Source organism: Puntigrus tetrazona, chromosome 3 (assembly GCF_018831695.1).
Source record: "Puntigrus tetrazona isolate hp1 chromosome 3, ASM1883169v1, whole genome shotgun sequence".
Lineage (NCBI taxonomy): Eukaryota > Metazoa > Chordata > Actinopteri > Cypriniformes > Cyprinidae > Puntigrus > Puntigrus tetrazona.
The window spans coordinates 1,984,336-2,001,153 of NC_056701.1; the positions used below are offsets into that span (position 1 = coordinate 1,984,336).

Sequence of the window (16,818 nt, forward strand, 5' to 3'; positions counted from 1 at the left end):
CATTATACTGTGATCGATGTGTAATTTTAATTTTCTTTTATAACATGAATTATAAGTCTTGGACAAATACTGCAGAGATCACATCAACAGCCCAAAGACAGTATGCTCTGATTGCCGTCTAACAGATGAAAGCTTTATTAAGTGTATAAACAGGATTTATTCTCTATTTAAGCAACATGAAGTAAAATATCCTCTCATCAAAACATGACAGAAAAGGTTCAAATGTCGTTTTTCTTTAATCCTGAAATATGAAGGTCAAGATGCCGAAGTCGTTGTCAGTTGGGGAGAGCAGGTTTTCGGCTCTGGCTCTGTGTAACGTCCTGCGCAGGAAATCCCTTCGTTCGCGCCACTCCTGAAGCTCCTCCTCGCTGTGAGCGAAGTCACAACTCGCACCATCGGCACAGCCCTCCTCCGACCTGTCAATCAAACACCGCAGCCAATCAGGACAAAGACAACCCCTTCGCGACCGATGACGCTCACTGATTTGACGATGGTGAACCTGGGACAGATGGAGAAGCGGGGTCCGGGGAAGCGGTGGGACCAGGCCAGGCTCTCGTCCTCTCCCTCTCCGCTGAACACTCTCTGCTTGTGCTTCTCTGTGGAGATGTGCTGCTGCCACTGACGATTACTGCTGCTGTGTTTCCCACACAGAGAACAGTAGAACCCGTTCAGCTGTAGAAATAAAACACGTAAGCAGCTAAGTCTTCATGTTTTACACAACTTTGGGCTTAGCCTAGCCTAAAAAAATTAAAATATCGGTAGTTGGTTGCCGTTATTTGGGCTATATATATGGTTGCTTGTTAGCTAATCCTGACTTTGTTTCTTTTGCAATCAAACAAACAATATATTCCCCAATATGTAATAATTAGTACTGTAGGGTTATTCATCGACGCACACCCCATCTCCCCTTTATTGAAGTAAAATCCTATTGTGACGTTGGGAGAAGGTGAACGATGCTATATATAGATCTATATTAACTTGTCAAATATTTTTATAATGCATTCTTTATTAGCAGCCATACTATTAGTAGATCTATAGTTCTAGTTTATTTTATTATACAGTAAATATGTTAAAGCTCACTCTTGCTCTGGTCTCGTCCTCTTTAAATGGCCAAGACCAGCCCAAGAGGCCATTTGACTGACAGGTAAACCAACCAATCATGTTTCGAATCGTGGCTCGTCACGTTTATTTTTATAACACGCCAGTGTTTAAAACTCTTGGACCCCTTAAGCCGCAGAATGTACATACTTTTGAAAACCCGGCGTTTAGCCGATGCTGATAAGAAACAGGAGAACGGAGGAAATGAGCCAGCTGGAACGTACCGCCGGTTCAGCAAAGTCTGTCGGCATGGTGATCTGCTTCTTTTCCATTGGCTGAGATGCTGAGGTGATGTCAGAGGCTCTGTTCTGTTTGGAGGTTGAGAGCCAATCGTCAAACACCAGCTGGATGTCCTTGACTGTAGCGGAGAACACGAGACCTCAATCATTAATTCAGACCATATCTAGGCTTTGATGTAACAACTTCACACCGGTTTACACACACATACAATGTATGAGAAAGTACACTTTGTCATTAACCCAAGTATCATTTATATTTATTTTGACGGTGCTGAGATAAGAAGCAGCTGAGCACATAGCGCTCCCGTTCTCCCTCGTGTTTGCCGCCGTCATTCAGTTCTGTCTAATACTGATAATCAGAACAGTTAAACAAATGAATTGAAATGAATACTAAAAAGTATTATAACGATTGCTTTAAAAGAACGCTTTTGCATAAGTTTTTGAATCCATTCAGCCGATCTCCAGGTCTGGCGAGAGCACTTTTAGCATAGCTTAGCATAGATCACTGAATCCGATTAGACCAGTAGCATAGCGTACAAAAATGACCAAAGGGTTTTGACGTTTTTCTTAAACTTGACCCTTCTGTAGTTATGTCATGTACTAAGACCGACAGGAAAATGAAAAGTTGTGGTTTTCTAGACTGATATGACTAGGAACTATACTCTCAAGGACGTCTGGTGATCTACCATGGCCGCAGTAGGAGCTGTGATTTCACTGCAACTGCTGCGGCCATTGTTTCCTCTGCTCCTATATTTCCCAGAGGCAAGTAGAACTAGAACTCTCATTACTGCCTAAATCAATAAAAACTAATTTTTGAAAAAGTATATACTGGTAATTTACAAATGTTGCCATGAACAGCTGTACACAAAATCCTATAAATCCTAAATCAAACCTCAGAACTTCACAAAACCTGGTTGGTATATGCAGTATGTGACTGTGACTGAACATCAGTGTTGATTGTGTTTGATTTAACGCTTACAGCCGTTGTTCTTCATGTACGTCCACAGATCCTTCTCCTCCTGACTGTGAGCGAAAGTGCAGTTCCCGATGTAATTGCATTTACGTTGCTTCAGCACATGGACGCAGATCTATGAGAAAACGTACAGTGTTTTTAGCAGTGGGGTAAAGTAACAAAATATGAATACTAGCTTAGTATTTTTTGGGAGTATCTGTACTTTACTTGAGTTTTTCAAACAAATTGTACTTTTATTCCACCGCGCCTCCTAATTGAAATGTATATTTTTGGTGCATATTCATTACTTACTGCAAAATGAAGTCAGAAGAACACAGACGACAAGAAACCAGGTTGGACAAATCAAGGGTCTGGTGCTTGCAAGCTAGACTCCTAAAAGCACCTTTGCTCATGTTGCAGCCAACACAACTGCAGTCAGTTTCATTTTTAAGTCAAGTCCAAACAAATATCACAGCACTGTTTTGCCTCTCTGAGCAATGGACAGTGTTTACTTATTGAATAAATCAGCTTTTTAAATGAATCTGTTGAATAAATGATTCACTCATTAGCATCGTCAAACGTTTTGTTCCTGAATGAATCAGTTGTTTGAATCAAGTGATTGAATCTCAATGACTTGCTGTCGCCTACTGACGGTTTTAATTTCGCATTTCAACTTTTTTCATGTTTTAATGGTGACGATCTGGTTTAAGTTTAACAAGCCTAACGATTCAATGGACCATTCGTAAAGAACTTCACTCTTGAATGAATCAGCCATTTGGACGAATCAAAAAGAAAGAAAAGCATATATGACTCTGACTTAATCATTACGACATTTACTACCACCTACTGGTAGTTTTATTTTATTATTCAGAGTATCATTTCATTTTAGAAATAGTAATAATAGTAAAATAACTAAATCAATTATTAAAAGTATAGCTCACCCATTTGATGTGTGATTAATTAATCCCCATATTATGTAATTAATTAGATTAATAATTGTAATTGCTTACTAGCCCTAATATATACTGTTATTTATATATATATATATATATATATATATATATATATATATATATATATATATATATGCACACATTTAAATTCCCACACATTAGAAATTCATTTTGATAATTTGCTTGTAGAAAATAAGACACGACAAGGCAATTTAAAAGAAGAAAAAACAGGAAAGAAGCATCAAGGGCTGAGAACGAGAAGAAGAGAAACTCATTGACTGCCAGAGATCTTTTAAGATTAATTTCACGATATGAATAAATGATTTATGAAATGAAATTTTATTGAAATGAATGTCAAGGCAAAGAAAAAAACTTTGGTAAGCGAGGTTGACGGTTCGGAAATCCACATGGAGGTCAGGGTTGCAAAGAATAAACCAGCATAGCTGTTTAACCAACATCCTGTTTAGATGAGCGTCCTGTCGATGCATGCCTGCTGTGGTTAGCAGCTTTAATTGGAGCCTATACATGTGTTTTGTGTCTCGCTTGTGTTTAAAGATAAAAAAGATGTTGCTATAATAGAATAGATTATTCACTTCGTGCCAAATAAAGGTCGAGCATCCTGTTTTTATGCTGCAGAGAAAGAAAGAAACCCTCCCCCTATTTAGCATGGAAGGAAGAATGTGTGTGCAGTAATTCAGCTTGAGCTGATGTAATCAAGAACATAAAGCTTAGAAGTGTCTTCATTTGAACTAAACCATATCCAATAAGATAATATTTTGCTGAAAATCTAGCTGCGAAACTTTGTAACCACCTCCTGAGTATAAAATAATAATGCTTGCATTAGACGTTTCGCCGTACCTCGGGGTGAAGACTTCACTCGACATATTTTTGATTGATCACTTATGAGTTTTTGCTTTAATAAAGGGAAACCATTTCAATGGTGATGCGATAAAACCTTTTAAACAAGACTCAAGAGTAATTTAGCATCAATGAGCTATTATTAGAACTGAGAATATGTTTTCTATCAAGCCATTTCCGACTGCATCTAACATTTTAAGAGGTCAGGAAACATCTTTGAGAGTCTTTTTGAGAATAGAGATGTGAATCAGGGAGTTACTGGCTTACTTATAGATTTATATGTGTGTGTGTGGGTGTGTGGTTTTTTTGTTGAATTCAACTCATTCCAAAGACGTTTTCTTGATAAGTAATCTTGTACTTGATTATGTCTTTGAGGTACTTTATCTACCACTGGTTTTTACTCACTTCATATTGTTGAGGAAAGGTCTTGGAAAAGGGCAAAGGTCGAACTGCGACCCACTTCTTCTTCTCTTGGGATTTGACCAGTAAAACCCTCCTGTCTTTGGTCCAGCTGAAAAGAGACATGGGAAGAGAGTGAGACGGTTGTGTTGAGGTGTGTGTGTGTGTGTGTGTGTGTGTGTGTGAGCATCCGTCTGCACCTGTGTCTGGCTTTAGCGGTGCAGTATTTCTGCGCTCGGTCCGGTTCACTGACCAGCCCGTCTCTCCAGCACTGACCGCACACAAACTTCATCAGCTCCAGCCTGTGACCTTTGACCTTGGCACTTCCTGTTCCCTGCACAGGACCCACGTTTCCATTCGTCACCTCCGTTCTGATTGGACTCTTCGATTTGGCACCAGTGATTTTGCTCAGTGAGAGTGAAGCTACGACCGCAGGCTGATGGAAAGACGACATAAATAGAGCTGAGAAATGATAAAAGTGCTAATTATTTTACTAAACCTCCAACAGTAAGCATTAAAAAGATCCTTCCTCCAAATTGCTTTAATTCGTGCTTAAGCAACTTGACACATTCACATCCTTTTTTTTTCAGTTTTCGCATTCCCTGCCATTACATGAAGTGTGAGAAGAACAAAATGACTTGATTTGTGAAAGAAAAAAACAACACCAAGGTAAGAAAACAACGATAAAGCACCATTTAAGAATGACTTTTATTTCTATTAATTGATTTAATATTAAAATATCTACTAAAATAATATAATAATTAAATAGAAACTCACAAGCTGTTTGTTCCAGTGTTTTTTAGACTCCTGTACAATCTCTTCATGAGTGATTCCTAAACACACACAGGTGAAGTCTGTTAGTTTCAGTGTCTCCACCTGCTGCTCATTTTAGTATTGCTGTGTTATTTTCACATCAAACTAATTGAGCGTTTTCAAATCACAATTTTAAGTCGTTGACTTTTTCAGTTTCGTTGCGAGCCCTGAACAGTTAAACTGCCCACTGTCTCTTCTTCATAAAAACCTCCAAGACACCATAAACCCCGCAGTGAATTTTGAGGTTATGATTTTTCACATTGAAGACAACTGAGGGAGATCTATTACAAAAGCTCTAACATTCACTGATGCTCAAGAACGAATGCTTTAAGTCAACACATCTGAACTTTACGTACACGTTTTTTTCCTGGGGTTTAAATATCACATTTTCATTCAGTGCTACCCTTCGGAAGTCCCATAGGACAAAATAAGCTCAATTTATCATGCCTTTCAAATTCAAAAAGCATATCTGGCACTCATACAGATTATATAAAGTAGTTTTGAAGTCTTTGGTTCTTTTTAATTGTGATGATTTTGGCTCAGAAACAGAAACCCACCAATTCACGATCTCAATAAATTAGGATATGGTGACATCAATGATCAAATCAAAACACCTGCAAAGGTTTCCTGAGCCTTCAAAATGGTCTCTCAGTTTGGATCACTAGGCTACACAATCATGGGGAACACTGCTGATCGGTCCAGAAGACAATCATTGACAGCCTTCACAAAGAGGGTAAGACACAAATATTCATTGCCAAAGAAGCTGGCTGTTCGCAGAGTGCTGTATCCAAGCATGTTAACAGAAAGTTGAGTGGAAGGAAAACGTGTGGAAGAAAAAGAAGCACAACCAACAGAGAGAACTGCAGCCTTTTGAGGATTGTCAAGCTTCACAAGAAATGGACTGAGGCTGGGGTCAACGCATCAAGAGAAACCAGGAATTTGGCTAAAGTTGTCGTATTCCTCGTGTTAAGTCACCCCTGAACCAGAGACAACGTCTGAGGCGTCTCACCTGGGCTAAGGAGAAGAACTGGACTGTTGCCCACTGGTCCTCAGATGAGAGCAAGTTTTGCATTTCATTTGGAAACCAAGGTCCTAGAGTCTGGAGGAATGGTGGAGAAGCTCATAGCCCTTTGCTTGAAGTCCAGTGTTAAGTTTCCACAGTCTGTGATGATTTGGGATGAATGTCATCTGCTGGTGTTGGTCCATTGTGTTTTTGAAAACCAACGTCACTGCACTCGTTTACCAAGATTTTTTGGAGGACTTCATGCTTCCTTCTGCTGACCAGCTTTTTGGAGATGCTGATTTCATTTCATTTGACACATGCCCACACCGCCAAAAGCACCGAAAGTTGGTTAAATGACCATGCTGTCGGTGTGCTTGACCGGCCTGCAAACTCACCAGACCTGAACCCCAGAGAATCAATGGGGTCTTGTCAAGAGGAAAATGAGAAACTAGAGACGGGCTGAAGGCCACTGTCAAAGAAACCTGGGCTTCCACACCACCTCAGCAGCGCCTCAAGCTAATCAGTAAATAAAGGCAGTAAATAAAGCAAAAGGAGGCCCTACACGTACAATAAATGAACATATTTTCCAGAAGGCCAACAATTCACTAGAAATCTTTTTTATGAAGTATTCTAATCTGTGGAGAGTGAATTGGTGGGTTTTTCTTAAATGTGAGCCTAATCAAAAGAACCAAAGGCTTAAACTTCTTCAGTCAGTGTGCACTGAATTGATTTAATACACGACTTTCACAATTTGAGCTGAATTACTGAAATAAATGAACTTTTCCACAGCATTCTAATTTATTGAGATGCACCGGTATTATATACATATATATTACTCTGAATGTCATGTTTGTGCCATGTTATACTTCATTGTGAAGTTTGTGTACCAGTGTCTCTCTGCAGGATCCAGATCTGCAGCTCGATGAGCGAGTGAGCGAAGCAGCAGCCGTCCTTCCTCTTACAGTCCGAAGTGAGCTCGAGACGACACACGTCAAACTGACAGCGAGAGCTCAGCGCTCGGACCTTACTGTGACTGACAGCGCCGCTCTTCACCGCGTGAACCAAACACCTGACAGACACACAGAAGGGCACAGGCTTACGATCCGGTTCCGCGGTCACGTCTTCATCAACATGCGATGGTTCTCACGTACTTGTTCTTGTCAAACTGATGTCGAGTCGGTGCGTTCGCACACAGAGCGGGATTCTCCTTCCAGCGTTTGCTGATCGTTCTGGGTCGGCAGTCGAAACAGGCCTGTGAGAGGACACCAGGTCCAGTATCACAACAGTGTCAAATAATAAGACTCGTATCGAACGAATGCTCATGAAAACTAAGGTTCATATTTGTAACTGTTTTTTAAAATCGCATGCATTTTAATGAAAACAATCTTCTGAAAATATAAGAAACTTGACTCGGCATCAACCTAACCTAATTACAGTCTTGTGCTATTATAATGTCGCGTGTTTTTGAAATACATTTAAAGTAATATACAATGCGTTTCGCGTTTATATTGAATAAATTTACAAGCGAATTTAACATGCAGTTTCTTTTAGATTAAAACTGACCAAAATGAATGAATGTTGCATTGAATTATTTAAATATTTCTGTCAAAAAAAAGAAGAAATTTAGTTTTTAAATGACTAAAGACCCATACACAACACAGACAGTAGTAATACAATAGAATATAACATAATATACTTTTAATAACCTTGGTTCATACTGTATAACAATGTAATGATAAAAACACAGACACAATATCCCTGAAATCCAGCTTTTTTCCAGCTGATGAACGATAGAAACATCAACATCTCTAAACTGAAGTTATAATGTGATGGAGTGGACTTTATCGTTCTTGGTGTGAAGATAACAAATAAAGTAAAAGTAAACACTAAAAACAAACACTTCGATGACCGGCAGTAACACCCAGTAATAAGACGTACTCATATAAAGTATAAAGCTCAAGGCTAAACCTGTGTGTGCCGTTACCTCACAGAGGAACATAAACATGCCCGTGTGTATGTTCAGTAGTTCAATGACGCCGAGTGCTTGTCTCTCATTGGTCGAGAGCGGATTGAAGAGCAGCTCTCTGATCAGTAAGCCCCGCCTCTCCTGCGTCCACACGTCAATCTCTTCTTGACAATAGGCAAACGTGCAGCCTTCGCCGTACTTACACACCTGATTCTCCAACACCTCTACACACACACACACACACACACACACAGGGAGGATTTAATGGCACTAGTTCATCAGTCACTGAGCGGTTAACTGATGACGCACCTCTACAGAGCACAAAGGCGGCCTGGAAGTTGTTGCGAGTTGGGCGGGGCCGGATCCGCCTCCAGGGTGGGTTAGCCCCGCCCCTTCTCCTGCACAGCAGAAGATCCTTCTTACAGCTGTGAGAAACACCAGGACTGAACTCGAAATCCAGCACACCTGGACCTGAGAGAGACACGCGGACAGACGATAGGAATCAAAAAAGGAATGAAAAAAAAAAGACAGAATGATAAATAGAGCAGAACAATTGATCAAATGGATATAGATATGATAAGTGGAATATTAGATTAAAGACGAACAATGACATGAGAGAAAATTAAAATGATAACGTAATGCGTAACAATAAATGGTATAATCTGTAATAAACCACAATAAAGTAACAGAAACAATGATAAAATGATATATAACAAAAGATCAGACGAAAAAATGAACTAGACAGAACAAAAAGAATGACATGATTATAGAATGATGAATAAAATTAATATATAAAACGCTAAATAGACTAACAGGTATAAAATAAATTAAACTAATTGAATAAATAGAATGATAAAACAATGATAGAGTAATAAATCAATAAACAAATATATACAAAACATTGGATATAACAAATAAAATGACGAACAGAACAATTCACCAAAAAATAAAACTATACGTAAAAAATAGAGCATCAGATGGAACGATAGATGAAATGACAAGCAAATGCTTAAAACAATAAAAAAGAAAGAAAAAAACAATGGAACGCTGCCATAGAGAGAATGATAAAACAGTAAAAGAATAAAGAGAGCTCACCCGTGCTCCTGAAGCAGCTGCTGCAGGCCTGAGTGAAGTCATGTGATTGTTCAAGAGGGTTCCTGGACAGAGTCGAGGTCCCATGACCATTCCTCTGTAACACACACACACACACACACACTCTAATGAAACAAACAAAGATGCACTAGCGCTGTCGCATCTTCCAAAACATCACACTGACCGCGGGAGGATGCGTCAGCTTGACAGGCGTCAGGAAACGGCGGCCGATCTCCGCGCCTGACAGAGAAACAGACACAAGCACGTCATCAACCCCACAGGACCCAGCGTCTCAGCACAGTCTGGAGAGCGGCGACCGTCAGACCTGGCAGGGCGAACTCGGACAGCGAATCCAGCGAGGCTCCTCCCACCGCCAGGGGCGGGCCGAGCGAGTCCAGCGCGTCCAGCCCGCCGCCGCTCAACCCCGAGCGCCGCTCCGCTTCCGTGAAGGAGTCCAGAGAGTTCAGCTCACCCCCGACGGACGAGAAGAAAGCCGGAGGGAGGCGAGGAGGTGAGAAACACAGCAGGCCGCTGGGAACGACTCTGCTCTGAGCACCAGACAGGACGGGGTTAACTCATCGCCTGCGTCCGGCAAAATCATAGTCCAGGACGTTTCAAGCACTATTGCTCTTCACGATATCTAATGAATAAACTAATAAAGCAAAAGCAAAATGCAAAAGCAACTTGAAAGAATACTACAGCAAAGTTATTGCTTTCTTAATTTAAAGTGTTTTTTTTTAAATGCATGACTGGCCTGAAGACCCTTGGAAAGTTATGAGCTACATCATACCTGTTACGGCTGTGACAACACGCTGTGTACTAAATATACACAATACACATATTGGGTTCATTAAAACAGGCCAGTATTTGAATCGGATTTGAAAGATTTTTACTTTTAAAATCACAAAAAGCAAACCAATGTAGTTGTATTTTGAAACGTTTAACTAATCTAGAGCCATAACTAATGATTATATTGGTAATCAAGCAATACGGATTATTGCGAGTAATCTGATATTTTTAGTAATAAATATAGACTAAGTGTAAAGTGGATTACGTTTCCATGTATTACACTAGCGACAACAGGATAAGACACCACTGACTTCCATAGTAAAAAAAAATACATACTATGGGAGTCAATGGTGACCTAAAACAGCCTGGTAACAAACTTTCTCTAAAATATCGGCAAAACAAAGAAATTCAGCTTGAGGGTAAGTATGACGAGATGGGAGATCTTTTTTAGGTACTACTCCTTTAAGTACGCTACGCATTATAACACCTGCAGAGGGCGCTAACAGCCTAGCGATGTTTCATTTTTCTGCGCAATTCAACAATTTTGTGATTCCACGTGAACGCAGAGCGACGGCTTGAACTTTTATTTTGAGATCGCGACGGCCACAAATCACATACATGTGGATGCGTTCTCCTGCGCCGGCGTGGGTTTTTAAACGATTTACGTGACAGATCTACCGTTTCCAATTCTACTTTTACTTTGCTTTTCGCCTCTAGGAGCAACATCGCGAGAGCAAACGACTCTTTTTAGATTTTTTTAAATGCAAAACAAAAAATACTCATTCCATATATACATACTGCCTTTTAAACATACAAGTACTTTTTTCAAGTACCTTTTCATAAATATGTTTGTTTTCGAGGCCTTTCCAGGACTCGCGTTAGAAAACGTCAAACTCAAGGACTTGAGGCCCCTTGCATGAACCCAGTTAGTCGGCCTGGCTCACCTGCGACGCGTCTTCCTCTTTAGACATGCAGTCCAGCAGACTGTCCAGCTCGTCTCCCATCAGCTCGGTGTCCTCCAGACCCAGGGCCCCGTGGGGGTCGCTCGCGGGGACCGGAGACGGCCAACCAGAGTCACCTGCAAGAGACGGAGAAAACACTGAAGCTGCGAAACTCTAGCATAACACACGCTTCTTTTGATAAAAACAGCACACATATGTCCATCAGTGCTTCAGAAATATTTTATATATATATATATATATATATATATATATATATATATATATATATATATATTATACACACACGACTTGTTTTGATAGCTCGATAAAATGATGTACCAGGGTGTTTTAGCATTGCCTGCAGTGTCACATGATCTCTCAGAAGTCTTTCTAATATGCTGATTTGCTGCTCGGTGATGTTTGGAAACGTTAAAATCACTTTTGCGGAAACTTTTAATTTAATTTTTTTAGGATATGGGATAAAGTCTTTACTCTCACTTTCGAACAAACCAAATGTTTCCTTCATCCAAAACGTTTGCACACTGATGTTAATTAAAAGTATTTGGCAGGCAGATTCATCCAAAGCAACGTTACAACAGAAAGCTGTGGATGTATTCTCTGGGAATCATGACGTCGGTGTTGCTAGCGTCACGCTGAAATACCTGCAGAGTCTGTCACTTCCTCCAGTCCCACAGAAGAAGTCTGCAAACACACACCAGACACGTCTCAATCTACTCCTCATCAGCTGGATGAGCTCTAATTCAAAGATGAGAGATTAGTCAAAATAGGTTTTTTTTAAATGAAGTCTCGCCTCATCTAAAAGTGACGGCATGACCGAAGTCGCCTCAGATCCTGCAGCTGCCCCGCTCTGAAACAGAAGAACACGGATACGGATCAGATACCAAACGTTTCCTTAAGACTCAAACATAGTGTTAAAAATATCCCAACAACAGACAGAAATCACAACACCTGGACAGTCACATGACCCTGATGCAACGCACCAAGAACACTTTTTATATAGCAACAAAAAAAATAATATGAGTAAAGAGTAAATTATCCTTCCTATCTTTTCCAAATAGAGTTTAGCATGAAATTTTGTAAATTAAGCTGCAATTGTAATCCTAATTACACCTAATTTATGTCAGTTTAAGTATTTGTGACCGAGACATTCTGAATATTTCGGGGCCTTCGTTTGTTTACTGGGCACTAATCGTGGATAAATTAGTTTGCTCAAATTTAAATGTTTAATATTTTAAATCAACGACTGCTTTAAATGTATAATTTATATGTTTAGCGTCATAGTTCTCATAACAGTGGCACAAACACTTTTGATGAGATGAGGTATTGCTGAAAGAGGTGAGTTTTCAGCTGTTTCTTAAAGATTGACAGAGATCCAGCATTCCGGATATGTACGGGAAGATCGTTCCACCAGCCAGGAACAGAGAACGAGAAAGTTCTGGAGAGTGATTTTGAGCCTCTTTGAGATGGTACCACGAGGCGTCGCTCGCTAGCAGATCTCAGACTTCTAGAGGGCATGTAGATTTGTAATAGTGAGTGGAAGTAGACCGGTGCCGAGTCTGTGGTTGCATCAGTATGCAAGCATCAGTGCCTTGAACTTGATGCGAGCTGCAACCGGGAGCCAATGTAAGGAGATAAAGAGAGGTGTAACATGGGTTCTTTTGGGCTCATTGAAGACCAGCCGTGCCGCTGCATTCTGAATCATTTGTAGAGGTTTTATTGTGTTTGATGGAAGTCCAGCCAGAAGAGCATTGCAGTAGTCCAGTCTAGAAATGACAAGGGCCTGGACAAGAGGTTGTGCAGTTTGCTCTGTTAGAAAGGGCCTGATCTTTCTGATGTTGTGTAGTGCAAACCTGCAGGATCGAGCAGTCTTTGCAAAGTGATCTTTAAAGGTGAGTTGGTCATCAAGGATTACACCAAGATTTCTGACCGAGGTTGATGGGGTAATTGTAGAAGAATAGAGATGGGAACTCTATCGTCCTGCTGGGGGACTTCAGCGCTCACGTTGGTGATGCTAGCGACACCTGGAGGGGCGTGATTGGGAGGAACGGCCCCCCTGATCTAAACCTGAGTGGTGTTCTGTTGTTGGAATTCTGTGCTAGTCACGGTTTGTCCATAACGAACACCATGTTCAAGCATAAGTGTGTCCACCAATACACGTGGCATCAGGACACCCTAGGGCGGAGGTTGATGACCGACTTTGTGGTTGTATCATCTGATTTCCGGCCGCATGTCTTGGACACTCGGGTGAAGAGAGGGGCGGAGCTGTCAACTGATCACCACCTGGTGCTTGAGTTGGATCCGTTGGCGGGGGAGGGGGCCAGACAGACTTGGCAGGCCCAAACGTACCGTGAGGGTCTTTTGGGAACGTTTGGCAGAGACCCCTGTCAGGGAGATCTTCAACTCCCGCCTCCGGTAGAACTTTGACCAGATCCCGAGGGAGGCTGGAGACATTGAGTCCGAGTGGACTATGTTCTCTGCCTCTTTGGTCGACGTGGCCGTCCGGAACTGTGGCCGTAAAGTCTCCGGTACATGTCGTGGTGGCAACCCACGAACCCGGTAGTGGACACTGGAAGTAAGGGATGCCATCAAGCTGAAGAAGGAGTCCTATCGGGCCTGGTTGGCTCGTGGGACTCCTGAGGCAGCTGACAGGTACCGGTGGGCCAAGCGGACCGCTGCCCGGGTGGTTGTGCAGGCAAAAACACGGGTCTGGGAGGAGTTCGGGGTGACCATGGAAAAGGACTATCGGACGGCCTCAAAGAGGTTCTGGCAAACCGTCCGACCCAATGGAGGTGTTCCGGGCATGTCCCACCGGGAGGAGGCCCCGGGGAAGACCTAGGTCACGCTGGATGGACTATGTCTCTCGGCTGGCCTGGGAGTGCCTCGGTGTTCCCCCGGAAGATCTGGAGGAAGTGTCTGGGGAGAAGGAAGTCTGGGAGTCCCTGCTTAGACTGTTGCCCCCGCGACCCGGCCCCGGATAAGCAGAAGAAGAAGTAGATGTATATACACACATATATATACTTATAAATACATATATATATATATACATATATACACACAACTACACACATACACACACACACACACACACACACACACATATATATATATAAAATCATTATAATTTTTATATACTGTATAGTTTTTCCTGCATAATATTCAATCACATTTACTTAGCCTTAATACATCAACACAAGGATGGGCTAATAAGAGAAAAGAAAAATTGTGTAACACATCAGACGGGCAGGTTTCTCGTAGACTGGGGAAACTAGCCTCATAACTGGTTTAGTGCTATAAAGCATCCAACGGGAACCTAACCTTAATTTTAGCAAGCCATTTTCGGCCAAATGTTTATGGTCTATATTTAGCTTTTATCTAGTGGGCGTTTTATTTGATCGTACTCTCTCCTGCCCTCGTCTAAGAGATCGCACACCAGCTGAACACCAACAACAGCGAAGGTACGCGAGAACGTCTTCAAACCGACTTTATTCAGCTCTCCTCCGTGAATTCGCTCGAGCCCGACCTCGAAGCCTTCAGGGTCCGGATAAGGCAGAGAACACCTGCAGACGCCAAAGACAACCAAAAAGAATAAATCAACACTGCGACTGAATGACATCGAATGAAAGCTCAATGCATTTATTTAGTACTTGATGAAGCTCAGTCCTGTCTGGATCTCCTCCCTGCGCTTCTGACGCTCAGCGCTCATGTTTGATCATCACAACCCTGAAAAACAAACACGGGCGCGAGAGTCCACGGTTAACGGCGGTGCTTCCTTAAAAGTGTGCATTATTAAAACCAGTATCTGCCGTCGACATATTGTTGAGTTTTAAGTCACGGTGTAAAGTGTTATTATGCATTTTCAGAAGTGCGTTTATCCTTATCTTTGTCAGACGAGTCAAAAACTAGATATCATTATTATCATTGCATCCCAGCTATACTAGAAATTTCTAGAAATGCTTTGCTAACAAAAATTGTGAAAATAGTTCGTTTTCTAATAATAATACTATTAATAATATGTTAGTAATTACAAAAATAAAAAGTTCTGAATTACTAAAAACGCTCATCAGTGAGCAAGGACCTTTACGAATTGGATTTATTGTAGTAAACGTGTAGTAACCGTGTTTTAACAGTTTAACTTTCAGTTTAATAGTGGTTAACTTTCTTAAGGACAACTAAAAGAATTGTGTTTTGAATAATGTATAATTATTGTTATTATTATTATTATTTTTTTTTGTATGAGAAAGTAATCAACGGACGTTAACTTTGCTAGAAGAGAAGCCTGTCAGAACGTTGTATGTGAGAACGTTCCCTCGGCAGGGACGACGCTCGAAACCGTTACTGAGATTTGAAACACGGCCGAACTCCCTCGACTTCACTTCCTCTCGCCGAAAAACCGTTTCTTCGAAAACGAAACCGAAGCAGCTGGACATTTAAAGCGACAGTCTAATAATAGGGACCGCGCGTTCAATCTGAATAAAGTCGCACTAGAATCGCAGCAGAGAACTCGCAAACTTCCCACAGGACGCGTTTCCGAACTCACCTGTATCTGCAGAAACTCCCGCGCTTTCCTCCGAGTCGCGCGCGCGTTTCGTTGGCGGCTTGCGTGTAAAACGTTAGACGAGCGACCGACGGCTCGTCCGCTGCTCGAGCTCAGCGCGCTGCCAAACGCGTGTGGACGTCGCGCCGCTCCCTCGCCTGATGTTTCCAGCTAATAATAGAGGGGGCGCTCGACGTCCATTCGAGTACGTCCAGAAATCGTTTTTTCGCGTTATTGGGAACGTGTGCGGAGTAGAAAGCGTATTCTGCTTATTTATAGAGCTAATAACTGGGATGCAAATTCGATACGCGATATAATTACGTTCGACTAATCCAAGCCCAGCAATCAACGAAACACTGTGATTGGTCTATCCTGACCAGCGCTGTGAAAAGTAACACTTCTCACGTGACAATGGTGCTACGCTTGCTGTCGAAATTTACAATATATATATTTTCACTAACCCACATCTAATGTGTCCACAAGAGAAGGATTCGTTCATTCATGTGCTATAAACATGTTTTAATAAAAAATACCTTTGTTTTAGTTTCGGTTTTGCCGAATCCACCAAAACCGATCCCATGCGTAAAATGTATTTTATTTATGGGCATACAAAGAGATAAACATTTTTTTATGGATGATACAGAATATAATTACTCCATAAAAACTGTCTTTGGTAGCTATAAGGCTGTAGAATAATGCGTATTACTTTTACCTCACGATTTAAACCCGCGCCGTTTCTGCACAGATCTAATGCGCATGCGCGACTTTGCTAAAGCTGTTAAAAACTTCTTTTGAACAGGACATTGAATAAATATGAGATTTGCTATAATCTACCCAATGACTGAACTGAAGGTTCGTACAGGAAAAATGGCAGACAATCATGAAGTGAGTTTGGAGAAGACCAAAAATGTGAGATTCTCCTCCAGCACTGAAGTTCTTCTCCCAATGAAGCCACTGCAGCGGTTCTGCACAGATGACATACAGAAGATCTCTAAAAGAGGTGAAATAGACCTTCTGACTCCAGAATATTACACCAGAAAGGAGTTTAAAAGCCAGTCTAGTGGTGTTTAACCTTTTACACTAATGGTGTAACAATTGTCACTATGAGAAGCATATTACAAACCAAAGGGCATTAAACAGAATATACGTGCATTTACAAG

At 41.3% G+C, this 16,818-nt stretch overlaps 1 protein-coding gene across 2 annotated transcripts; it reads right to left on the reverse strand.

The window, feature by feature from the left end:
- Positions 1 to 214: 214 nt before the first annotated feature.
- Positions 215 to 16,139, reverse strand: zc3h7ba (zinc finger CCCH-type containing 7Ba). Of its 2 annotated transcripts, none has more exons than XM_043226491.1 (20): positions 15,662 to 16,139; positions 14,769 to 14,844; positions 14,606 to 14,681; positions 11,915 to 11,971; positions 11,766 to 11,805; positions 11,107 to 11,240; positions 9,699 to 9,921; positions 9,560 to 9,613; positions 9,377 to 9,451; positions 8,591 to 8,752; positions 8,300 to 8,505; positions 7,467 to 7,567; positions 7,203 to 7,384; positions 5,277 to 5,332; positions 4,700 to 4,935; positions 4,506 to 4,611; positions 2,317 to 2,425; positions 1,323 to 1,456; positions 500 to 672; positions 215 to 416 (listed from the first exon to the last, which is right to left on the reverse strand). In XM_043226491.1, exons 2-20 carry the CDS (start codon positions 14,825 to 14,827, stop codon positions 236 to 238), a joined length of 2,364 nt encoding a protein of 787 aa, XP_043082426.1. In that variant the 5' UTR covers positions 14,828 to 14,844; positions 15,662 to 16,139; the 3' UTR covers positions 215 to 235. The 2 variants fall into 2 exon arrangements, with proteins under 2 accessions (XP_043082426.1, XP_043082418.1); XM_043226483.1 differs by having other exon boundaries at positions 9,377 to 9,470; positions 9,558 to 9,613; positions 15,662 to 16,135.
- Positions 16,140 to 16,818: the final 679 nt, after the last annotated feature.

Bases quoted from the DNA above. Each gene is read 5' to 3' on its own strand.
- zc3h7ba (XM_043226483.1), bottom strand. From the start codon at position 14,827: ATGAGCGCTGAGCGTCAGAAGCGCAGGGAGGAGATCCAGACAGGACTG. The intron at 11,806-11,914 runs GCGAGACTTCAT...GTGTGTTTGCAG, and splicing joins TGCCGTCACTTTTAGATGAG to ACTTCTTCTGTGGGACTGGA. The intron at 8,506-8,590 runs GTGCGTCATCAG...GTGTGTGTGTAG, and splicing joins CGCCTTTGTGCTCTGTAGAG to AGGTGTTGGAGAATCAGGTG.